Source organism: Lissotriton helveticus, chromosome 6 (genome assembly GCF_964261635.1).
Source record: "Lissotriton helveticus chromosome 6, aLisHel1.1, whole genome shotgun sequence".
In the NCBI taxonomy this organism is placed as follows: domain Eukaryota; kingdom Metazoa; phylum Chordata; class Amphibia; order Caudata; family Salamandridae; genus Lissotriton; species Lissotriton helveticus.
Genome location: NC_136067.1, coordinates 235,274,871 through 235,301,139, shown reverse-complemented (window position 1 = coordinate 235,301,139; position 26,269 = coordinate 235,274,871). Strand labels below are relative to the sequence as shown.

The window sequence follows — 26,269 nt, the reverse complement described above, 5'->3', positions numbered from 1 at the left end:
GTATGCCTGAACTCAGAATGTTAAAATGCATCCTTTAGAGAGGGTGATTTTTATATTCTGTGTTTGAAAATACCCCTTTTAGAAAGTAGGTATGTTCTTGCTTAGCCAGCTAGTGTGCCTCTGCTAGGATATGTATTGACTGTCTGGCTTTGGAGTGACAGGGGATGGGGATGTGCAGTGGCTCCAAAGATTCAAGATGAGTCAGGGCTAGGCTGAATAGACCTGGGCTGCATTCAGAGTAGTGGGAGGAGTTTTCACTAGCACCTGAATAGGCCCGGTCTGCATTTGTAGTAGGGGGAGGAGATTCCTTTCACACCTGAATGGTCCTGGTCTGGCAGACACAATGCTGTCTCCGCCTCCTTCTGGGCAGCTACAATGAGAGGACAGAACTGGCTCTGGCTGGGCCCAGGGATCACTGCCACCAGAGAACAAAGGATTTAGTAGTATAAATACTGGGGCCCAGACCCCAGAACTTTAGAACTCTTTTGGAACCAAGAAGACTGCCAAGGAGAAGAGCTGGAGATGCTGTATGGAGGGACTACCACTTTGCTGTGTGATTTGCTGTGTTGGCCTGTAGTGACTGCTTCTTTTTTGGGCAGTGAAAGGACTGGACTGAACCTTCTGTAATTTCTTTTTGTGAGTTTCTCCAAGGGCTTGAGGTAGAGGTTGCTCCCTGTTCACGAAGTCTCAGGAAAACCAAAGTCTTCAAGTTCTTTTGCCATCAACACTGGGGACTGTGTGCTTTGTGCCACAACAGAAGAAAAAGCAACCCAATGCATCTATGAAACCACTGCCGCTGCCACTGTCGACTCTGTGTCCTGAAGGCACCGAAACGGGGCACAGCCACATGTTGAACTGCAACTCTGGTCTCACCGATCATGCCACTTGATGTTGCCACCGAGCTCCTTCTTGCACCGTGATTTGTAGGCAATGTATTCCGCACGACCTCGCTTCACACCATCGCCTTGGCATCCCCTATGATGCCGCTCCACACCAACATTGATGCCAATGCTTGCACCGTGGTTCAAGGGCACCACTTGTAAGTTACATGATGCACCGTCTTCATTCCACACCGCTGCCTTGGCCTACTTATGATAACAGCGCTTCAGCAACGATGATGACGATGCTGCTTGCACAGTGACCTGCCAGCACTGCGACGAGCGCTGTATCACTTTGCACCGCAGCCCTGGTCTCACCGATGCCACTGGACGACCGTCACTGAGCTGCTGCCTGCACTGCGACCTGAGGGCACCACACGCCACACCGCTGCACTTCACCCCGCAGCCCCGATGCCCGCCAGCGCTCCCTACGTCAACCGTGAGGAGTTCTATCTGCAACACATGTGACTTTAAGGGCCAGATAACTCGTGTACCCACCTCCTGATCCGACGCCTGCGGACGCCAGCTCTTTGGGGCTCATCGAGAGGTTGCTGACACCCTTCATTTCCAAAGCTAAAGTTTTGCAGGTCTTACTGACACCCTAGCTGGCCCACGACGCCACGGTGACCCAGAACTGTTTGGATTTGTTGTTCATGACGCCGTGATAGCCCCAGATGGATCTATCGACTTCAAAGAACTGTATTTCAAGTCTATTTTGATTATTGAAGATTTCTGAGAACTGTATGGTGGATTTCTATCATTTTGGGCTTGTTTTAGATCTATAAAAATATTGGAGATTTTTCTAAACAGGTGTGGTGTCTCTTTGTAGTGTCTTCACTGTATTACTGTTGGTTATGTGCAAATGTTTTACACCCTGCCTCTTAGATAAGCCTGACTGCTTATGCCAAGCTACCAAATGGGTGAGCAAGCGGTTGTTTCAAGAGTGTAACTCCCTCATCCTGACTAGAAGGAAGAGTCACTACTTGGACAAAGTGCAGCCATTGCCAACTAGATACCCCCATTTCTAATAGGTCCTGACTAACAAATTCTGACTGTGAGTGCCATCTAGCTGGCTCCTGCTATTGTATCATAACTTTGCCATACGACTCTGTCAAAAATGAAAAAGCCATAAGGCAAAGATACAAAAAATGTTATGTTAAAAAACAAAACCCCAAATTAAAAAAAATACAATGACTCTCACCATGAGAGTTAAGTCACAATGGGAATCTGACTGAACAGTGTTCGGTCGCATAGAAATCTGGTGGTCAAAACTGACGATCCAAGACGCTTGGTCACAAATCTGAGACAGTGTCAGGTGGAGGCTCTCCGCTCTACATAGTAATGCTGCCCTAAATATTAGCCTTTTGCTCTGTGATTTATGTCCTTTATGTCCTGAAACTATCTTCATTCCTTGATGGGGCATATCTTTTGTTCTAATAGGATATGTTTTTTTTCCTTAATTTGTAGGTAAAACAAATTTAACACTATCTCCAGGCATACTTTATCAAGGTGAAACATTGACGCTGACATGCAGAACCAGATCCAACTCAACTTCTGTCAGTTGGACTCACAATGGAGTTCCTGTCAATATAAGTGCTGCTAACACAATCAAAGATGGTGTGTCAGAATCAATTCTGGTTATTTCAAACATCGCTTCTTCACATTCAGGTACACCATTTTCTTTATGACAAAAGCACCCTTTTGTTCTTATAGGGCTCTTTTACTGGACTTTGGAAATGCATCTTTGATAAAATAAAATGATGACAGCTAATTTATCATTTGATTGCTGATTTGGGGACCTTTCACAATTAATGTATGTTTGGTCTAAGCATTTATGGTTTTGATATGAATAACTACTTGCTTTGTAGTATCTAAAATGTTATACATAATGCCACTACAGAGTTTAGGTCTGGATTCAGACAGGTTTCATTGTTTGAAGACACTGTGGGCCTCATTATGACTTGAGGCGGACGTTGTGGCTTGGAACTGCCCAACCTTAGGTTGGCAGTTCCGGGCGCAGAACTAGGTTGCAACCGCTCATATGCCGGTCACAAGCATCCTTTTTTCAATGTGAAGCTTGTGCGGAAGTGGAGAAGGCCTGTAGCGAATCACTGACAGAATATCGAGGAGCTAAATATTGACCCACAAAAATATCGGTGACAAAATATCGAATACCAGAATATCGAATTCCTATCTACAAACAGTTAAGTACAAACATATCGAATCCAAAATATCATTGTAAATATTATAGTTTTTTAAAATATCAGATTTTTTAAATGTCTTAAACGTAATGTAAAATTAATGAAATAATAACTATAATTAACTAAAACATACTTAACTATAGTAACATTAAAAGTAATAAATAATTGATAAACGTTAAAAAAAAAAAACATGCATTTTTAATTTTTAATACATATATATATATTAACTTAATATTAATAAAAAATATTCAATATTTTTAGCGTAGGATAGCAGGAGGGTAAAATTTACTATTCCCACCCCAGTGACTACAACAGTAGGGAAGCATTGGATAGTGGGAGGGTAAAAATTACTATTACCACTTCAGTGAGTGCAACAGTAGGGAAAGTTTTGGATAGCGGGAGGGTAAATATTTTTATTCCCACTCCAGTGAGTGCAACAGTAGGGAAAGCGTTGGATAGTGGGTAGGTAAAAATTACTATTCCCACTCGAGTGAGTGCAATAGTAGGGCACGCGTTGGGTAGCAGGAGGGTAAAAATGACTACTCCCACTCCAGTAAGTGCAACAGTAGGGAAAGTGTTGGATAGCGGGAGGGTAAAAATTACTACTCCCACTCCAGTGAGTGCAATAGTAGGAAAAGCATTGGATAGCGGGAGAGTAAAAATTACTATTCATACTCCAGTGAGTGCAACAGTAGGGCAAGCATTGGATAGCGGGAGGGTAAAAATTACTACTCCCACTCCAGTGAGTGCAATAGTAGGGAAAGCATTGGATAGCGGGAGAGTAAAAATTACTATTCATACTCCAGTGAGTGCAACAGTAGGGAAAGCGTTGGATAGCGGGTAGGTACAAATTACTATTCCCACTCCAGTGAGTGCAAAGTAGGGAAGCATTGGATAGCGGGAGGCTTACAATTACTATTCCCACTCCAGTGAGTGCAACAGTAGGGAAAGCAATGGATAGCGGGAGGGTAAAAATTACTATTCCAACTCAAGTGAGTGCAACAGTAGGGAAAGCATTGGATAGCGGAAGGGTAAACATTACAATTCCCACTCCAGAGAGTGCAAAAGTAGGGAAAGTGTTGGATAGCGTAGGGGTAAAAATTGCTATTCCCACTCCAGTGAGTGTACCAGTAGAGAAATTGTTGGATAGCATAGGGGTAAAAATTACTATTCCCACTCCAGAGAGTGCAACAGTAGTGAAAGTGTTGGATAGCGTAGGAGTAAAAATTACTATTTCCACTCCAGTGAGTGCAACAGTCGGGAAAGTAATGATTTAATATTTAAATGAAAAGACCTTAATTATCAATACTAATAAAAAATGTATTAAAATATTTACCAATTACAAAATAGTTAATCATTAATTAATTATAAATACCAATAAATATTATTTATTAAAAATCAATTACCTATTAATAATTAATTAACAACAAAATCATTTTCAATACCAAACATTAATAAGTAATCACAAAAATTACCAATTAATTATTAGTTAACAGTAAATTAATTGACAATACGCAAAGATAATTTCAATAATTACTTAATTACATTTAAATTACTTCCCACCCTATTCCCCTGTAAACCCACAACCCACTCCAAATATTAAATGAATACAATGAATACCATTATCAATTAATCAATAAATAAAATGTGATTACCAATTAATAAAAAATAATTCCAAAATAATAATTAATTAACAATAAATTAATTATCAATACCAATAAATACAAATAAATAATTACTTAATTACAATTAAATTACTCTCCACCCTGTTCCCCTATAAACCCGCAACCCGCTATAGAATTAAAAAGCAAAATTAAATTAAACATGATTAATTAATTTATTTATTTATTTATTTTTGTAATTTATTGAGCGCGGCGAATACCCGTGGGCGTCTCGGCGCTATGATTCCATTAATTCCCTCATCGCTCATAGCAGGCTGTATTGGACTACTGATCGAATAACCAGGTTTTTAATAGTTTTCGAAATTGCATAAGTGAAGGAGAGGTCTTGATGCAGAGTGGCAAGGAATTCCAAAGCTTTGAAGCCGCAACCAGGAAGCGACGGTCTCCCCAAGATACTGTCTTGGATCGAGGGACCAGTAGATGGTTCAGAGTGGTTGATCGAAGCAGTCTGGTTGGTTTATAGGGTGTCAGCTTTGCCTTAAAAAATTGGGGAGCCTGGTCATGTAATGCTTTGTAAACTATGCATAAAGATTTAAATTTTATTCGGTTGCGGATCGTTAGCCAATGATAGTTTTTAAGGGTGTCAGATACTGAGGAAAATGTAGGTGTTCCTGAGAGGAGCCGTGCTGCAGCATTCTGCAATGACTGAAGTTTGTTTATTATCCTGGTTTGGGCATTTAAAAATAGCCCGTTGCAGTAGTCAAGGGAAGTTAACACTAATGAACTGATTAGTGTTTTTGCAGCAGTAACTGGAAGAAATGGGAGAATTTTCCTAATCAGCCTTAATTTATGGTGGACTGTTGCCGCTACCTTATTTGCATGTGCCATGAAATTTAAGTCCACATCGAAGGTTACTCCTAGGTTCCTAACCTTGAGTGCTGGCTTCGGAGGCTCACCCATTCCCGGTGGCCACCAAGTTGATGACCAGTCTGGTCTGAGGGGTCCGAAAATTAGCACTTCCGTCTTATCGGAATTTAGCTTAAGACAGTTAGATGCCATCCACTCACTGATTGCGAGCATTCCGCGCCGAAATCGGTCAGCCACCTCTGGTCCATTATCTTTAATACCCAAAACCAACTGGGTATCATCTGCATAGGAGGTTACGCTCATCCCATATGCCTTGATGACATTGGCAAGGTCCGACACATAGATGATTAATAACTCCTAAAAATTAATATTTCATTTACTATAATTAAATTACTTCCCACCCTATTCTCCTCTAAACCCATAACCTGCTACAAAATTAAATTAAGCAAAAATGTAACAACATAAAATTCATTACTTTAAAAAAAATACATACTGTTAACATATATAGTAACACTTAAAACACTATAAAAAATGCAATATTTTTAACAACTATATTATGACTGTCGATATTACTAACTACGATATTATGAAAATCGATATTTCTTACCTGAATTTCGATATTCTGCACCACTTTATTTTTGCAATTTGATATTCTTTCCATTTTATATAAAAAACTCGATATTCTGTCCAGTTTCCATTGAACAATGGATGTTTATAAACATTCCTCTACCGTGTGGCAGGCACCATGCTGTGCCTGCCACACATATGCAGGGATGCTTAGGGGAGCACAAAGGGTGCCCCCCAGGCCTCATAACCGAGGGCTAGATGGGATGGACACCATGCTAGAGGCCCCCAAAGTCACTTTCCAACAGCCTTTCCATGTCAGAAAGGCTGACATGGAAATGCTGAAATGCCGGTTGTGGCGAGGGTGGGCGGCCATCTTGAGGGTAGTCCTTCTCCCCAGCAGAACTGGTGGCAGCGTTCTAGCTGGTGGAGAGAGGACGTGGCATAAAATTAGCATGCCTGCTCCAGCGCGCAGCGGTCGCGCATGGCGGGCGCGCCTTAGGCGCGCCGAAGGTAAGCCAAAGGTCAGCCCGTCTGCGCCCGTCCGCGCCTCGGACGTGGCGGACGCTGGGCGAGCTGGCTGGCAATCACCGACCTTGCCCAGAACTACCATTAAATATACCCGTGCGACTTTGATGGCGCTCTGCCCTATATTGGAAAAAAGATCAAACTGCACTGCCATTGACCCAGTAAGTCTTAACCCGTGCTCTGCCTGCGGTTTTGCTTGCTGTACCAATGACACGATCTGTTTTGAATCTGTCGTTGAGCTGGGCTCTATCTCAGCAGCTCTAATAAACGCCCGCTCTATGAGCAAACATGCTTCTGAAATTTACTCTCTGCTAGAAGATGGTACATTAGATTTGTTATTCATTACAGAAACATGGCTGAATGACTCTTGTGCTCCTGATATTGAACTAGCAATTCCTAGAGGGTTCAAAATTCGAAGGAAGGACAGGATTGTTGGTAGGGGCGGTGGGTTAGCGATTATTTTTAGAGATTGCTGGGTTCTTAAAGTGGAAGACTCAGATGATTTAGCAGAAAGCGAGATTATGAATTTTTCCTTATGTCTGTCCCCTCATTTCACACTGGGTGGTTCCCTTATCTACCGGCCCCCTGGCCCCTCCGGTCTCTTTCTTAAAGCTCTTTTAGAGACTCTTGTTCCCCGCGCATTGAGGTTCTCTCGCTTTTTAATGCTCGGTGATTTTAATATTCATGTTGACGCCCAGGAACGACGGGAAAGTAAGTTGCTATATGACTCCTTCGATCTGGCCTCCCTTACCCAATGGGTTTCCTCCCCTACTCATACAGGAGGCCACATCTTAGACGTTGTATGCTCTAACTTTCCACTGATGGTCGAGGTCCCCCAAATTGTAACTTGGACTGACCATCACCTTATTAGATTCTCATGGGCTGCCTTGAGAGACCTTCTCAAGTCCGCTAAAACAATGGGCCCCCCAAAAATCAACATGGGTAATTTTATGAACTGTCTTGATTTGAATAGACCCATTTTAGGTGCAGAATTAGATTCTGCGCTGCAGACTTACGATAGTTGGATGAAAGCAGCGGTGTCTTCCTCTTCGAAGAGGGCTGATTCAGGCAGAAATAGGATGACCCCCTCGCAACCCTGGTATTCGCCTCATCTCCGTACTCTCAAACTAGCCTGTAAGAAACTGGAGCGAGTATGGAGGATAGCATACTGCCCACAGGCTAAAGCAGTGTATCGTTCAGCTCAACGAGAATACTATGCTAGCATTAAACATGCAAAAACTGAGTATTTTTCAAAAAAGAATTGAGAGAGCTAACAACAATAGTCGCGAAATTTTTTCGATAGTCAAGAGCTTTCTCTCTCCCTGTGCTGAGCAGATGTCTATGAGTCCTTCTACCGAATGGTGTGAAAATCTCTCCTCCTTCTTCCTAACAAAAATTGCCAATATCCAACAAAGCTTGAGAGCAATTGGAGGAGGAAATGAGATGGTGGCTAACGATGAAATTAAGATTCCACCCATCGTTACCATGGAGAGACTTATCCCCCCTTCGGTCGTCGATACCTTGGTAGCAATTAAATCGCTAAAATCTGGTGCTCCTGGGGATATCTGCCCGGCCCGGGTGTTGGCCGAAGTAGCTGAAGTAGTGGTATCTGAGGTCTCTCAAATAATAGGACTATCATTTATTACTGCAAAAGTCCCCAAAGAATGGAAACAGGCTAAGCTTCTGCCACTGCTAAAGAAGACAGGAGCGGACCCAGCCGTGCCGAGTAACTACAGACCTATCTTTCTTTTGCCAGCTATGGCAAAAATTGGCGAGAAACTTGCATTTTCCCAGCTCAATGCCTTTGTTTAATCCTCAGGGGCGTTACATCCAGCCCAATCTGGCTTCCGTGCAGCCTACAGCACGGAGACAGCTCTGGTGGAGGTTACAGAGGCGATCAGGGAGTGCTTAGACAGTGGCGGCAGAGCGGCTCTGATTTTATTGGACCTCTCTGCCGCGTTCGACACTGTCCCGCACTCACTACTCCTGACGCGTCTGGCGGACATCGGCATATTGGGTTCAGCATTGGAATGGGTGAAATCTTTTCTATCAGACAGGTTTCAGCAGGTCTGGATCCCACCCTACTCATCCTCGATCAAACCCCTCACTACAGGAGTGCCCCAGGGTTCTACGTTGAGCCCCCTCCTTTTTAATATATATCTTACCCCTCTTATTCTGTTAGCTGAACAAATGGGAGCAAAAATAATAGCGTATGCGGATGACACGCAACTCTTGTTTACGTGGCCTGATGCGAACACTAATACTGAGGTCGTTCGTTCGTGCCTTTCTGCTGTGTTTAACTGGTTGGCAGCAGCACAGCTGAAATGCAACAAAGATAAAACCGAAATTTTGTTGTATGGTCAGTTTCCATCTAACTTTAGAGAAACTCTGTGGCCTTCCGATTTTCCCCAGCCAGGCTCCGTTAATATTCCTGCTAAGAACTTGGGAGTCTGGTTTGGAGAGGATCTGCGATTTGAAGCACACATAAAAAGACTTGCTGGGGTGTGCTTCGGATCCTTAAAAGCCATGAGAAAGATCTTCCCTTACCTACCATCTTCAGCAAGAGAGTCGGTTGCGAGGGCCCTTATTCTATCTCGGCTCGATTATGCCAACTCTCTGCTGTGTGGAGCCCCGGCCTTCTTAATCGCAAGACTTCAGATTATCCAGAATGCGACTGCACGCCTGCTGTGCAATGTGCCGTGTAGAGAAAGTGTTCGGGTTCACATGAAGGAACTACACTGGCTGCCAGTTGCACAGAGGATAACTTTTAAAATTCTTACCATGGCTTTCAAAGCAGTTCATGACCTCGGGCCTTCCTATCTGAGGAAAAGATTTAACCGCTATGTCCCCACTCGGGCATTACGCTCAGACGATTGTAACTTTCTAAGAGTGCCCCAATTTCAGCGAGTGCGTCTGGGAGGCCAGTCACTTGCTGTCACCGCGGCTAGGACTTGGAATACTCTCCCCCACTCCCTGAGATTAATTGAAAATTTTGTATTGTTCAAGAAGGCACTTAAAACCTATCTCTTTAGAACTGCTTATTAGCTTATATAAAAACAGAAAAAGAAACATGAACTACAACTTTCTTTTCCTTGGCCACTTGCTTGTTTTTCTCTTCACGCGCCAGGACACTCTGGTAGTAACTGAGCGCGCTATAAAACAGCTAAAAAAACAACAAAAAAAACAACATCGTAATCTTGACGGCAGAGGAATTACAATTCAACGCCTCTTCAGAGGGATTAAGTCTTGCCACACTCTTGCTGTCGTGCTCAGTACAGAGTTACCCGCACACTTAAATAAGGAAATAGTCCTAGAATGCCTAGTCTGTGATAGAGGGCTGAATATCTCCTGGATTTGCTTTGTAAAGACCTTGTTTGAGGGCCTAGGGGAGGCATAGTGTTCCTATAGTATGGACATTTTGACCAAGCAAGATTTGGCTCAGGCTAAATTCCTGTTTTAAAAAAAATGGACATAGCCTTAGAGCTGTGATTGGGACCTCAAAAACTACTGTCAGAGAGTATAAAGCTCTGCATAACATCCCAGGTATGGCTTCATACCTAGGGTAGATTGATTCTTCCTGGTTTTTGCAACCTTTGGAAATGACACACTGTTTGCTGCCAGAAGAAGAGATTCTCCGTAACTTGTATCTCGAATAACGGAGGTGACTGGGGATTGCGGTAATATTGCGCTTTCACTGACTCGATGTTAGAGCAGTTTATCGGATTGCTGACAGCGCCTTTTGTACATCAAAATTTTTTCAAAAAGGGGGTGGTGATGGACAGAGTATCTGAGTTAATCAGAACACTCCTACCCAGTCAACAGATCAGGGCTTGATCCATCACCGTTTTTTAGCTCACTGCACCATCCCAATTCAGAACCTGGCTATATGCAAATTAGTCTGTCCCTGGCCCAGTGCATCATGGGAACAGGGCAGACCAAACTACCAAGCCAATTCTTCACTGGAAAGGAAACAAGCTTCCGGGGACCGGTTTCCGGCATTACAGCCGTCTTCGGCCCGGCTTGCTTGAATCCTGATGGTGCAATGAGCAAGGGACTCATGTCTGAGCATACCCTTCCACACTCATGGTGGCCAAAATAATTTCAAAAAGGGGGTGGTGATGGACAGAGTATCTGAGTTAATCAGAACACTCCTACCCAGTCAACAGATCAGGGCTTGATCCATCACCGTTTTTTAGCTCACTGCACCATCCCAGTTCAGAACCTGGCTATATGCAAATTAGTCTGTCCCTGGCCCAGTGCATCATGGGAACAGGGCAGACCAAACTACCAAGCCAATTCTTCACTGGAAAGGAAACAAGCTTCCGGGGACCGGTTTCTGGCATTACAGCCGTCTTCGGCCCGGCTTGCTTGAAGCCTGATGGTGCAATGAGCAAGGGACTCATGTCTGAGCATACCATTCCACACTCATGGTGGCCAAAATAATTTCAAAAAGGGGGTGGTGATGGACAGAGTATCTGAGTTAATCAGAACACTCCTACCCAGTCAACAGATCAGGGCTTGATCCATCACCGTTTTTTAGCTCACTGCACCATCCCAGTTCAGAACCTGGCTATATGCAAATTAGTCTGTCCCTGGCCCAGTGCATCATGGGAACAGGGCAGACCAAACTACCAAGCCAATTCTTCACTGGAAAGGAAACAAGCTTCCGGGGACCGGTTTCTGGCATTACAGCCGTCTTCGGCCCGGCTTGCTTGAATCCTGATGGTGCAATGAGCAAGGGTCTCATGTCTGAGCATACCCTTCCACACTCATGGTGGCCAAAATAATTTCAAAAAGGGGGGGATCTAGCCCTGATCTCTTGACTGGGTGAGAGTACTCTGCTTAATTCAGAGACTCTGTCCATCACCACCCCTTGTTGTAAATAATTTTGTCCACCCTAAGCTTGGAAGGGTATACTCAGATGTGAGTCCCTTGCTCATTGCACCATCAGGATTCAAGCAAGCCGGGCCGAAGACGGCTGTAATGCCAGAAACCGGTCCCCGGAAGCTTGTTTCCTTCCCAGTGTAAGAATTGGCTTTTGTAGTCTGGTCTGCCCTGTTCCCATGATGCACTGGGCCAGGGACAGACTAATTTGCATACAGCCAGGTTCTGAAACTGGGATGGTGCAATGAGCTAAAAAACGGTGTTGGATCTAGCCCTGATCTCTTGACAGGGTGAGAGTACTCTGCTTAATTCAGAGACTCTGTCCATCACCACCCCTTGTTGTAAATAATTTTGTCCACCCTAAGCGAGGAAGGGTATACTCAGATGTGAGTCCCTTGCTCATTGCACCATCAGGATTCAAGCAAGCCGGGCCGAAGACGGCTGTAATGCCAGAAACCGGTCCCCGGAAGCTTGTTTCCTTCCCAGTGTAAGAATTGGCTTTTGTAGTCTGGTCTGCCCTGTTCCCATGATGCACTGGGCCAGGGACAGACTAATTTGCATACAGCCAGGTTCTGAAACTGGGATGGTGCAATGAGCTAAAAAACGGTGTTGGATCTAGCCCTGATCTCTTGACTGGGTGAGAGTACTCTGCTTAATTCAGAGACTCTGTCCATCACCACCCCTTGTTGTAAATAATTTTGTCCACCCTAAGCGTGGAAGGGTATACTCAGATGTGAGTCCCTTGCTCATTGCACCATCAGGATTCAAGCAAGCCGGGCCGAAGACGGCTGTAATGCCAGAAACCGGTCCCCAGAAGCTTGTTTCCTTCCCAGTGTAAGAATTGGCTTTTGTAGTCTGGTCTGCCCTGTTCCCATGATGCACTGGGCCAGGGACAGACTAATTTGCATACAGCCAGGTTCTGAAACTGGGATGGTGCAATGAGCTAAAAAACGGTGTTGGATCTAGCCCTGATCTCTTGACTGGGTGAGAGTACTCTGCTTAATTCAGAGACTCTGTCCATCACCACCCCTTGTTGTAAATAATTTTGTCCACCCTAAGCGTGGAAGGGTATACTCAGATGTGAGTCCCTTGCTCATTGCACCATCAGGATTCAAGCAAGCCGGGCCGAAGACGGCTGTAATGCCAGAAACCGGTCCCCGGAAGCTTGTTTCCTTCCCAGTGTAAGAATTGGCTTTTGTAGTCTGGTCTGCCCTGTTCCCATGATGCACTGGGCCAGGGACAGACTAATTTGCATACAGCCAGGTTCTGAAACTGGGATGGTGCAATGAGCTAAAAAACGGTGTTGGATCTAGCCCTGATCTCTTGACTGGGTGAGAGTACTCTGCTTAATTCAGAGACTCTGTCCATCACCACCCCTTGTTGTAAATAATTTTGTCCACCCTAAGCGTGGAAGGGTATACTCAGATGTGAGTCCCTTGCTCATTGCACCATCAGGATTCAAGCAAGCCGGGCCGAAGACGGCTGTAATGCCAGAAACCGGTCCCCGGAAGCTTGTTTCCTTCCCAGTGTAAGAATTGGCCTTTGTAGTCTGGTCTGCCCTGTTCCCATGATGCACTGGGCCAGGGACAGACTAATTTGCATACAGCCAGGTTCTGAAACTGGGATGGTGCAATGAGCTAAAAAACGGTGTTGGATCTAGCCCTGATCTCTTGACTGGGTGAGAGTACTCTGCTTAATTCAGAGACTCTGTCCATCACCACCCCTTGTTGTAAATAATTTTGTACATCAAAGCAGATTGATTAGAGTGAAAAACTTTGAAAATATATGGAACTGTAGACCACGGATTGAAGCGAGGTTCCACAGGGTCACATGTGCAGTGTTCTTACAGCCAGCCCAGAGAGCTTGATTAATATTAACTCAGACGGGCCAAGAAATACTATGACTCTCTGAAAGATAAGCCCCCCATGTGGTGAAACAAAAGTCCACAATCGGAAGATCGCATGGCCATATTACATCACTAAGGAAGCATTTTTTTCACAAAGTCGAGCACATAACCATTATCAGATTGTATTTTACTTTTAACATTGAGAACGGAAAAAAGAAAGACAACCAAGTTTTTTTGTCTTGAAAAATGTGGTGCACAACGCGCAGCACACCGAAACGTGTCAACGCTATTGTCATTATTAAATCAGAGGAACTAGTGTACTGTCATTCGCTAATATTAGCCTGACGTGGTTTTCAAGATTCTAACGGATTAATTACATATGATGGATTCGAAATGAACCACTTGATTTTGTCTCTTTCTTGTGAATGATTTTAACCTTTTATGATTGTTTTGTTTATCGATATATGAATGTGAAATACATCTTTCATTATTGTGTTTTTATAAATGTCATTGATTCCGTAATACATTTGAATATTGTCTTGACAATTTTGGAGTCACATTTGCAATGGGTTTGTATGTGTAATTTGGGGAGACCCCTTATTTTGGCACCAGTGTGGATTAAGTATTGTAGGAGTTGGAATGACTATTTATGATAACAAGTCCAAGAGAAATTTACTTTACACTGTTTGTGTTGGCACCCAGTCCCTTGGATGGTTGGGCCACTCCCTCTAGAGTTGAAGGTTGATTCTTCCTGGGACAGAATGTTATTAATGTGTTTCCACTTGCGTTTTATAAAATGGCGTTTGAATTTTCCCTTGGGCTAGCATGACATGTCCAGTATTCCGACACGCCCGTGTGATGACGCTTCATCCCAAAGTTTGTTACATTTTGTTTTCTTTTGGAACTTTAATCAAGATCTTTACAAAATGGATACACTCCCTATTGTTATTCACGAGGTATTCATTTTTCTCAGGTTGCTCTTGAGTTTCTTCAAGCTCTGGAGGCCCAACAATTTGTGTAAATGTGTGATCCTTTTTAAGATGTGTCTTCAAAAGAAGGAATTTATTGCTGTTTTAATTTGTTTTTACTCAGTTACTATCTCTTTTTGCTACTGTTTGGAGTAGCTTTTAAAATATAGAGTTGTGCAATTATATAATTTAGATGAATGGCAAACCCTATTGTAGAGGAAGCTGCCGCCGTGCACAGCTGTGGGGGAACCTTAATAGGTTTTGTATTTTTAACAGTCTCAATAAAGTTTTTTGAAAAAAGTTTTTCAGAAGGACTTCATGTTCAATGCTGTTTATTCACAATCATTGGTCATATAATCCTTAAACTTCAATATCTTTGTTGTATCACATCGCCATGGGTTTTCCTTTCCCAATGCATTTCGGGTGTTATTGTTGCCCTTCGTCAGGGGGTTCCACTCTAAACAATAAAGAAAGTACATCTGTTGTGTATATCTGCCTGTAATATTTTCTCACGTATTACATTCCATGTGAAATCATGCCTTGCCGTGTGGAGAATTATAACGGAAATGGTTTATACTTTCACCAAATGTGATTTACATGTTGAAATGCCCATGTGGCCTATGCTACGTGGGTCATACAGAGAGGAAAATTCGTACAAGGATCTTGGAACATAAGAGCAACATACGAACAAGGAACGTCAAATATAACGTTGCAGTCCACTTCATGAACAACAGTCATTCAGTAGCTCAACTAAAGTACTTAGTATTGGAAGTGATCAAACCAACTACGAACAACAAAAATATACTGCTGAGAAGAGAAAACTTCTGGATCCGATATATGGCCACGATGCAGCCTCACAGATTAAATGACAGGATGGAATTTATGTGCTATTTATAAACTGTGCAGCTCTAATGAATATGCGGACACTTTAAGTTTTTTGTTTATCAACATTCCACACATGTGCACTTAGAATTATTTGGTTTCCCAGCACTAGGTTATTTTATAATCATTATTTTTGTATAACCATGATTGTATAATTTTCGCTTTGCAGACTATTCGTGCACCACACACTAGAAGGTATTTGGATGAGTACACTTTCACCATTCCAAGATGGCGCCCACACTTTCCGGCACTTTCTTAGTCCGTCATCGTCACCCACTATTTGTTTAACTCCCGGTAGAGCCATACACACCCACGACCCGGTTACACGAGTGAGAGATACTTCAAGCGCACGCATCTACTTCACTAGTAAGTACCCCACGGGACCCCTTTATAACTCCTTACAGCCCTTATAACTCACCCGGTTAGCCTATACGTTAGCTATGTATTTATTTTTACAGGCGGAGGACGCCGCAGTGAACCGCCATGTAAGTGATCGTCCAACATGACCTACTCTTAGTTGGACACGGGGTCTTACACCGGAAAAACAGTTGCTTGTTTATTAATTTTGTTATCTGACACTGACTAACAGTGAACTCTTGCAAGTTCATCATTCACTTTGAGCACAGTTTCGATGTGATGCACACCACTAAAAGCCCCGCACTTTTGTCGTTCCAGTAAACACCTAGTCACCTATAGAGCACCCCCGGTATACCATTGAACATCCTCTCTCACAACGATAAGGACTACTCTTTAGCAACAGACTGATGTAACGTATAGAATTCTTGCACCATGAGCACCTGAATGTATAAACCATTTCCGTCATAATTCTCCACACGGCAAGGCATGATTTCACATGGAATGTAATACGTGAGAAAATATTACAGGCAGATATACACAACAGATGTACTTTCTTTATTGTTTAGAGTGGAACCCCCTGACGAAGGGCAACAATAACGCCCGAAATGCATTGGGAAAAGTAAACCCATGGCGATGTGATACAACAAAGATATTGAAGTTTAAGGATTATATGACCAATGATTGTGAATAAACAGCATTGAACATGAAGTCCTTCTGAAAAACTTTTTTCAAAAAACTTTATTGAGACTGTTAAAAATACAAAACCTATTAAGGTTCCCCCACAGCTGTGCACGGAGGCAGCTTCCTCTACACTAGGGGTTGCCATTCATTTATATTCATAATCTACGCTGGATGGAACAGACAGCGATACCTACGTAGCACGCGACAACCTGTTTAATCGAGATTAATTTGTATCATACTTGGCTGTGCGAGTCCTACTCTCAAGAACAATTATATAATTTGCCTATTTTGCAACAAAGTAGCATTTGCATTATACCTGCCCATTTGGGCAAGTGTTCTTTAGGTGGGGTGTTTCTTTTTTTTAATGTATATAGGAGCTACTAATAATATGCAAAGAATTGCATGTTTCCGTCATTACGTTTTTTTTCACACTTTGCCACTTCCCAATCAAAGTATTTTTTAGCCAGGATATATATTAATCTGTGATTAATACTTTAATTTATGACACAAAATTCTACGACTTTTCAGTTGTAAAAAAAACATAATAAAGATTTAGGGTTAATTTAGAGATCTCCGTTAATGTGAAATCCACTTATTCCCAATGGATGTGATACATCTGCGAATTAGAATTAACTATTCAGAGTATGGCCATTTTTTGTCCCCTAGAGTTTGCACATGTCACCATTTCACCGACCCATAAAAACAGTTGCAAATTTCCCACCATGAAATACAAATATTTACCTTGAGTGTAAAGATAACGTTGGTCAATGAAAATTGAAATAGCAACAGCTCGAAAATATATTAAATTATGTACCCAGTAGCATTTGTAGGTTGAGTGGGGTGTTAACCCTACTCAATCCATAGCCACAATCGCTGTCAGAGTAAACCACAAAATACACTACATTGACCTGTGCTTAACCCTTTGGTAGCTTGGTGGAAAAGTAGCCAGGCTTAACTTAGAGGCAATGTGTAAAGTATTTTTACAGCAATCAAACAGTAATAAACTGAAAAAATAAAAATAAAATCCCAAACCAATTTTGAATAATATAGTAAATGTAAATATATTATTTGACATAGAAAATGACAAACATCCAGTCAGTAGCACCAGAGTTATGAAATGGTAAAGTTTAAAGTACAAACTAGAGCCTAAAACATAAAAGTGCCTACCACCCACATCTAGTCATGAGAGATAAGGTCAAGATCGAAAAATATGTATGAGTGTTTTGCGACCTGAAAGTGGTCGCTAAACATTCTGAATTGTTTCCGCCTAGGGGACCACTTTTACTTTGCGAATGGTTACAAACATGTTTTTTAACAGCAAGCAGTGGTTCTGGGACCACTGCCTACTCTTAAAAAATTAATCTGAAACTTTTAAATATTGCTTGTTATTAAAAGCAAAACACAGACAAGGTGGTCTCTTGTCCCCAGCAGGTCACCACCCCTTTGTTTTTAGTGATTCCCAATGGGTCGTAAATTGTGACCTACCTCATGAATATCAAAGAGGTAAGTCAATTGCAACCCCTTGAGGAATTGCTAAATATGTCATGGAAACATTTGTACATAGATATTTGTGGTTTTCGAATAGCGAATCACAAATAGTTGCTATTAGGTACTCACAAGATAAAACCTAGGTACATGTAGCCCTTGGACTCTATTTTAGAACTCAAAAATCTCCTGTGGAACAAAGCTGGTGGTTGTAGCCGGCAGAGGCGAAGCACTACTGTACAGATTTGCTGCCGCAGAAAAGAATGTAGCAAAGTGAGGCAGATTTGTTATGCACTTTGGGTGGATAGATTCTATTCCCCTCAAAGTTCTAAGGGCAGTTGTTATTAAAATATTTTTTACGTTTTAGGTTTTGGATTCCGGCTGTGTGGGCAATATTAGCACCGCCACCAAGGGTTCAGGACTGGAGCAGCACCACTGGGGATGTTGGGACTCATGGTGAGTCCAGATGCAGCTTTAAGATGGTTGGAGCCTTTTCTGTGCCTAAGGCTCTGTTCAATAGGCTAGTCAACTAGTCCTTGGAGTCATTCCGGTGGACCTGGATTCAAGAGATGGACCAGGGCTCAAACAGCAGGACATGCCTCTGAAAGTTCAAGACAGGATTTAGACAGCAAAGCAGCCCGTCCAGGTTCAGAAAAACAGCCTTCTGATGTACACATCAGGCCACAGCAGCAGGCAGTCCTTTGAAAATCTTTTAGGGTGGAGTCCAAGATGGCGGAGTGAGGACTCGGGCATACGGTAGTTGACCTGGAGGCTCCCTACCCCCTCTGATGAGAACGGAGGAACGGACACGATTTCAAAGGATTAAGCGGTGCGAAACCTAAGGGAAGAAAAAAAAAACTTTAAAAAGCTTGAAGAATCGGAAAATAAAGCTTGCATACGGACCTTACTGATGCTCTGGCTCCTAGGAATTTCACGGAGCATTCGGTACACGATTTGCGGTCTGATCGCCGGCTCTGGGCTTGGCTGGTCCGGTCTCCAATCAGCTGCTTGTGCCTGGAGGTTAGGCGGAATGTCGCCAAAGAACCCGCCTCACTCTACCCGCAATAGTAAGAATACCTCGGGGGCTGCTGCTGCTGCACCCCTCCCCCCCACGTCCGTGACAACAACGGCAGCTATGGGACCCCTTCCCATTGTGGTTAGTAACAACGATAGTAGAAGCGGCAGCGGAAGCAGCTTCACCGGATCTCTCGGCCTCGGAGGGGGAGGCAATGGTGAATAAAGAAACGATCTCTGCAACGGCGGCGGCGGGAGACAAGGGCTCGGACCGAGCAATTGCCGGTAAGCAAATATTACGACCCCCTACGCTGACTGTTGTTGGCCCCTCTTTGAAAAATGCCGCCAAAAATGCTGTAAAACCAGGGGCCAAGTCAGGGGCCTTACCAGGACTTTTGACAGGGGGCGAAGTGGGTTGTGTAACTTCCCCGGTGGATGCAATTGCTTTAAACCTACTCGCCACGGTGGAACTCAAGGGAGCTGTGGCAGAATCACAGCTCAGCAACAATGTTTCTGCTTCTGCAAAGACACATAATAACCCAAATACCAAGCACATATGTATTACTGAAACACTAAGCACATATGTATTACTGAAACACTAACTATGGCTACAGATATGAACTCAAAATTAAATGACGCCATGGTTATGGATATTGATATGGAAAAACCCAATGCAGAGGTCAACCCAGAACTTAATAAAACAGCTTCTAATGCTGGCACTGATGATCTGAGCGTAGGTCCTTCTGAATTACCTCTAGACCCTGACCCTGGACTGGTTTCCAGCTTGGCTATAAGGGATGTTGGATTACCTAATATAGGGATGCATGAAGGGCAAACTACTCTCCATACCATTGAAGAGGTGGAAGAGGAGAATACTGACCTAGGCTCTTATAAAGATTGTGAGGTGGAGACAGAGGAAGAAACGGGTGACCCCTCTGATAGTACAGCGAAATCCATGGCAGAAAGAAGATGTAAATTGAAAAACAAGCCCACAGCTAAAAGAGGGGGCAAGACTGGCAAGACTGGCACTACTCTAAATTGGCTCATTATAAATAATAACTTGTCTGCTAGGAAAATTCTTGTTGATAAAAGCCCTTTAAGAAAATGGATTGAGGCGAAAGGTCATGTAAAAAATATGACATTAAGACTATGGGGGACGAGCCCTACGGATATTGATCCTATTTTAGGCACTCTATGTTGCTCCACCTCACCAACACGCTAAGCGAATCATTAAATGCGCCATTAATTGTACCAAGTGAACAAGAGTCATTGCTTACGCGAGACCCTGGTCCTATAATATTATCATGTAATAGCTCGAAGCTTATTGACAATACAAGGCCGTTAGCTACATGTTCTGCCTCATCTACTGCCTCAGCCCCAACCCCTGTGCTACCAGTCACTTCTATGATCGATACAAATCCAACTATGTCCCAGGGACCAGAAGATGAAGATAAACAAGAGACTGATCCCTCCCAACTGGACATTATACTTCAAATACTAACTAACCAACGCGCAGAAGCGCAAGAGGGAGGACAACAACAAACTGCAGACCTCTCCACAAGAACTGACCTCTAATCTTAGTGGGGTCTCGCAGAATATTGAAGAATTGCAGCACCGGGTGGTGGGTGTAGAGGAGGGGACTACATGTTTGAGTGCTGCAATAAGCAAACACGATACCCAGCTGTTGTCTCTTCAGTTGAAGGTCGAGGACCTGGAAAATCGACAGAGAAGATCAAACTTGAGACTATTTGGGATACCGGAGGGATCCGAAGGCTCCGATCCAAGGGCCTTCCTTGTTGGTTTATTACAAAAAGCTTTCCCGGACTTAGCAGATTGGGATTGGGACTCTCAAATCCAGCGTGTACACCGTTTGCCTCTAGTTCAAAGGAACAAAGAGAGCAAATTTCCACGTCCTCTCCTTATCTGCTTTGGTAACTTCTTATTGCGACAGGCTGTCTGGCAGAAAGCGCGTCCTAATGCTCCTATATTTATAGGGAATCTTTCTTTGTTTGCTCGCTCTGACTTAAGTAAAGCCACTATGGACAGGCGGTGGGAGCTTCGTAAATTGATTGACCCAATTAAATCTAGTGGGGGACAGGCTTTTCTTCAGGAACCTGCCCGTCTTAAGGTTATTAGAAATGAGCGCACATACTTATTTAATGACGCAAACGAAGCTGAGGCATTTTTATCTAGTATGAGTAAGAGCTAGACCTAAAAAAAAAGCTGTAGTAATTGATTAGATAGAACTAATATCAGACGGTTATAATAGCTAGGGAGACCAAGTTTAGAAAATCTTAGGGGTTCTACTTTTGTGATATTTTTTTCCTCTTGGTTCTCAGGAATAATTATTTCCTTTGATTAAAAAATAATTTTTTTCAGAGGGGGCGGTGGGGTCTCTGCAGGCGCTCTACCGCATGTGCTGCCACTACAGCGGCAGCAGAAGCTGAAGGGTGCCCCCCCTGGCTGGGGTGGAGGTAGGGGGGTGGAGGAAGGGGGTTCGTCGTTCTCCGCAGGGTGGGGGTCCTGGGGGGTGAAAAGCTGAAAAAGTGTACTTTCAATCTGATGGGGAGATATGCTATCAGGAACAAATTTACGAGCAAATATTTATTTTTGTGTGACTCAAGGATAGAAGACTTCCACTTGGTTTTTAATTTGATGTATATTTTTTCTACTGAATGCATAAATTAAGATGTTTAGCATGGAATGTCGCTGGGCTAAATAGTGAAAATAAGAGACGCCTTGTGTCGGTAGAATTAAGATTAAATAACCCTCATTTTGCATTATTATCTGAAACTCATATAGCTGGCAAGAATAAAAAATTACTCTGTCAATTAGGATATGACACTGTAGTCTGTTCTACTCTTGGGACCTCTACTAGAGGGGTAGCGATCCTCAAGGATAAACGATTCAGGGTAGAAATTCTGCAAACTGCTCATGATAGAGATGGTAGATGGGCTATTGCCCAATTGAGCAGTGAAAATAACAAATATGTCTTATGTGTGGTGTACGGTTCAAACCAGGATGAACCTAGGGTTTTTGACGACCTAAATATAAAACTCTTAGACTGGGAGGGGGAGCTTATAATGATGGGAGATTTTAATTGTATTATGGACTATCAACTAGACACCAGCAGGCCTGGGAGCTTTCAGCGGATGCGCAAAACCAGAATTTCTATTTCAGATACATGCAGAATTCATAACATCAAGGGCGCTTGGCGGTACTTACATCCAAATATTCCTGGGTACACATACTACTCTGCACCTCATAAACAATGCTCTCGGTTGGACATGGCTTTAGCTAGTGATAATTTATTGAACACTAGTTTAATGGAGGTATGCCCCCAAATCTCCTCGGACCACAATCCCATAATGTTGATATTTTCTACTCCACACACTTGTATATGTTCCAGACCATTTTCTTTTCCTAGATACTTAGTATCACATTCTGTTTACATATCACAGTTAAAAATACACCTTATTGATTTCATAGAAATTAATCAAAATTCTACTACGTGTAATATCGTCTGGGATGCTTGTAAGGCAAGCATTCGGGGCTTTACGCAGGCATACGTGATTAGACAAAACTCTAAACGCCGTAAACTTAGCGAATCTTTGATCTCAAACTTTGCTGCTCAGGAAGAACTGCTGGTCACAGCACTACAATCAAACTCACCAATGGTTGCTGAAATAGGTCTCAAACTTGGCCATATAAAATGTGAAACTAGGGCAAAATTCATCAAAAAAAACAGTGTTAGCATACACAAATTTAAGATCGCGCAATACAAGGGTGCGGATAAAATTGGTAAAATTCTGGCTTACAAAGTAGCGGAGGACAGAGCTGGCACTCTGATTACTAACATTCGAGGATCTGAAAACAAGCTTTATGACCAGCCATACGATATATTAGAACAATTAGTGGACTCTTATCGGTCTTTATACACTCCGGAATCTACACCAAGCTTAGCTGCAATACGGAATTATCTAGACGAGAACTCAATAAATATGTGCAATGCTCTAGAAATAGACTCACTGTCTGAAAACATAACAGGGCTAGAACTTCGTCAAGCTATTGCCGCACTGCCTGCAGGGAAAGCGGCAGGAGAAGATACTATTCCCCTCGCGATTTACAAAATTTGCGTAGAAGAACTGGCACCGATACTATTAAAGGTTATACAATCTATTGGGTTAACTGGAAAAGCTCCTAACTCATGGAACAGGGCTAAAATAATTTTCTTTCTTAAAAAGGGCAAACCAAAAGAGGAGAGTGGGTCATATAGACCCATCTCTCTGATTAATACGGACGCAAAAATATTTGCGAAAATATTAGCAACTAGGCTGGCCCCCATTATGTCTCAAATAGTTAATCCGCAGCAGCACGGGTTTGTAACTGGGAGAGACACCACCACCCACGTTAATATGACCATAACGGCATTTGATGTGGCAGAGACAGAGTCCACCCCACTCGGCATGATATTGCTGGATGCCGAGAAGGCTTTCGACCGAGTGGAGTGGGACTATCTCTGGCACGCTATGATGAAAATGGGATTTGGTGGGTACTTCTTAAAGGGTATACAGGCGTTGTATGATAATCCCTCCCCTTGCATCAGCTATTGGGGGCTGACTTCCTCAGACTTTTTAATTTCTCGGGGCACCCGTCAAGGCTGCCCCCTATCACCTTTATTATTTGCCCTTTCATTAGAACCATTTTTTTTTGTCTCCAGGCTCAACCGCGAATTGTACCTTTTAGGTCCAGCTCATAGGCATTGAAAATTACAGCATATGTTGATGATATTGCCATCTATTCTTCTGATGTAATCGAGGCACTGCAAGGGATTACCACTGAGGCTTGTAAGTTTGGGAAAGTATCAGGCTACAAGCTTAATATAAATAAGACACAAGTTATAGCTAATTATGCACCAGTGGTAGCGGTCCCTGAGATTTGTAAAGTCGCTACATATTTAGGCGTTAAAATCACATCTAAAATACAGGAAATCAATAACATCAACTATAATGAACTAAACAAAACTACCACTTTATTATTAAAAAAATGGCATAGATTACCTCTGAACTTAATTGGCAGAATTAACTTAATTAAAATGAAGGTACTGCCCAAATTTTTATATCTTTTTCGCTCCATTCCACTAGCACTAAATAATTCGTTCTTCAAGCAATTGGATGGAATATTTAGCAGTTTTATATGGGGGTGCAAAAAAGACAGAAGGTCACTGAAACTTTTAAAAAATAGCACGGATAAGGGTGGTCTTAACTTTCCCGACGTCAAGCTATATTTTTGGTCCTCATTTGTTAAGCGTCTCCGGTCTCTACTAAATAGGGAAGACACATTTTTCTTTCATTTATTTTTGCTAAAAAGTGATTCAAACATGTTCTTGTTTCGAGCTAATGACCCCAATTACTACAAGAGGGTGAAATTTAAGACTGCCAGGGACATAGTCGGGATCTGGGCTAATATACTAGCATTTTGAAAGACCTCTTTCTATCATCCGAAAATGCAGTTGTGGGGTAACCCGGGTCTTCCGGGGGTCTTCAATGATGGCATGGCCCTTAGATGATCTAGGCAGGGAATCAATGTTTTGGGAGACTTGTATGGTACACAAGGGTTCTTAGATTTTCATACACTTCAAATGTTATACGATCTACCCGAAACTATGAGATTTAAATATCTACAAATAAACGATTTTCTGATCAGGAAAAATCAAATTTATGATATATCTGATTGTGATATTTGGAATTGTCTACACTCATCTAAAAACAAATCAGTTATAAGTGACGCTTACAGGCATCTTTGTGCTTTTAAAACCGATGATTGCTCAATACTAGCCGAGAAATGGAGCAGCAAAATTGGTTTAAACATAACACCTAAACAGATAGCATGCTCTTTATCTAACAATAATAACTCGGTATGATCATCTAGTTTAAGGCTGCAACAATTTAGAACAAAGTACCGTAAATGTTCAGCTGAAGCAGCAGATCTGGAACATATGCTGTTCTCTTGCCCCAACCTTAGGGACTTTTGGGTGGAAGTACACAAAGTTATGAAAATTAAGAAGATCCAGCTGTCTTCTATTACCGCTTTAACAGTATTACTTGACATTCATCCTGTCCTTTTACCTCGGCATGCGCTGGTGACGATTCTTATATCTTGCGCTAAATTAATACTGGCTAGAGCCTGGATCTGTCCCAACCCGCCTAACATCTGGGAATGGCGGACATTAGTAATTGAGATTCACTCTATGGAGCTAGCCCTGGCAAAACTTAGAGGAGCACGCTCATTAAGGAAATTTGAGAACATTTGGGGCAATTTTATCATCTGAAGGTTATCTTAATTTCTTTAATTTTTTTTATTTTGTTAAATATTATTTTTTTTTTAGGCTTTTTACTTACCGCTATATTTTCCCTTTTTTTTTTCAAATAGACGCTCTGCTTTTGGGTAGAAAATGAATTACGTTATAATGTGTTCCAAGTGGAAATCACCGAAATAAGCTTTGTCTTGAGAATGATTTAATCTTTATTTTTTTTAACTACGGTTGTCTCATTATGTGTACATTGGTATGTTTTCCTCATCAGTTTGTTAATAAAAAAAGAAAAAAAGAAAATCTTTTGGTAGAACCAGAAATTAAATGGAGAGGCTCTGAGGGTCCAATTAGTATACCCATTGCCTTCTTTGAAGTAGGATAAGTTTCTAGAGAATTCCATTTGAAGTGCTTTAGGTTTCCTTTCTTCCCTGTCCAGGGCAGTAAAATGTGACCTATCCAAGGGTGGCATTTTCAAAATTGTTACGTAAAATCTGACTTTACCATTAAAGAGTATTTTAAAATGGAATTTCTCAGAAACAAAATATTAAATGTTGACCTGTTCCTAATCGAACGTTAACTCTTATTAAATGTAATAAATCAACCAAATGTTATCCTATAGGAGAGGTAGAACTCAAAATAGTGAACAATTAGTTCAGGAGTTTTCCACTACCAGGACATATATAACTTGAAAGTACACGTCCAATATTTTAATCACAATGCAAGCTGTGCATGTGCTACCTAGGTCTACGGTAATGGTGAATTATTTGCAATGAAAGGGAGTTTAAGGCTTTGTAAGAGGGTTATATTGCCAAGTTGAATTGGCAGTTGAAAACTGAATGCAGGCTGCAATTGGAGCCCTGAGACATGTTTCAGGGCTTACTTAAGTGGGTGGCACAATGAGTGCTGCAAGCACACTAGTAGCATTTCATTTAAAGCCCCTAGGTGTATGGCATACCACTTTAATAGGGAAATTAAATATGCCAATCAGGTGTAGGCCAATTTGACCATGTTTTAGGAAGTGAGCGCAAGCAAGTTCTCATGCCAGAAATAGCATGCACACGGCACCACACAGTTCACAGGGACATGACCATCTTACTTTTTGACCTGCTTGTGGTGTTGGAGCCTGCCCTGTGTCTCTGTGTTTTTGTATTTTACATTCTTTTTAATTTTTTGGTGTGT

The 26,269-nt window shown here is 42.4% G+C and overlaps 1 protein-coding gene across 1 annotated transcript in view; it reads left to right on the top strand.

Moving 5' to 3' along the window:
• The window catches only part of LOC144762241 (uncharacterized), an 875,873-nt gene that overhangs the window by 127,428 nt on the left and 722,176 nt on the right, over positions 1 to 26,269 (top strand). Inside the window, exon 6 of the mRNA XM_078647384.1 lies at positions 2,346 to 2,546. Within this exon, the coding sequence (XP_078503510.1) occupies positions 2,346 to 2,546 (201 nt within the window). The remainder of the gene's footprint in view (positions 1 to 2,345; positions 2,547 to 26,269) is intronic.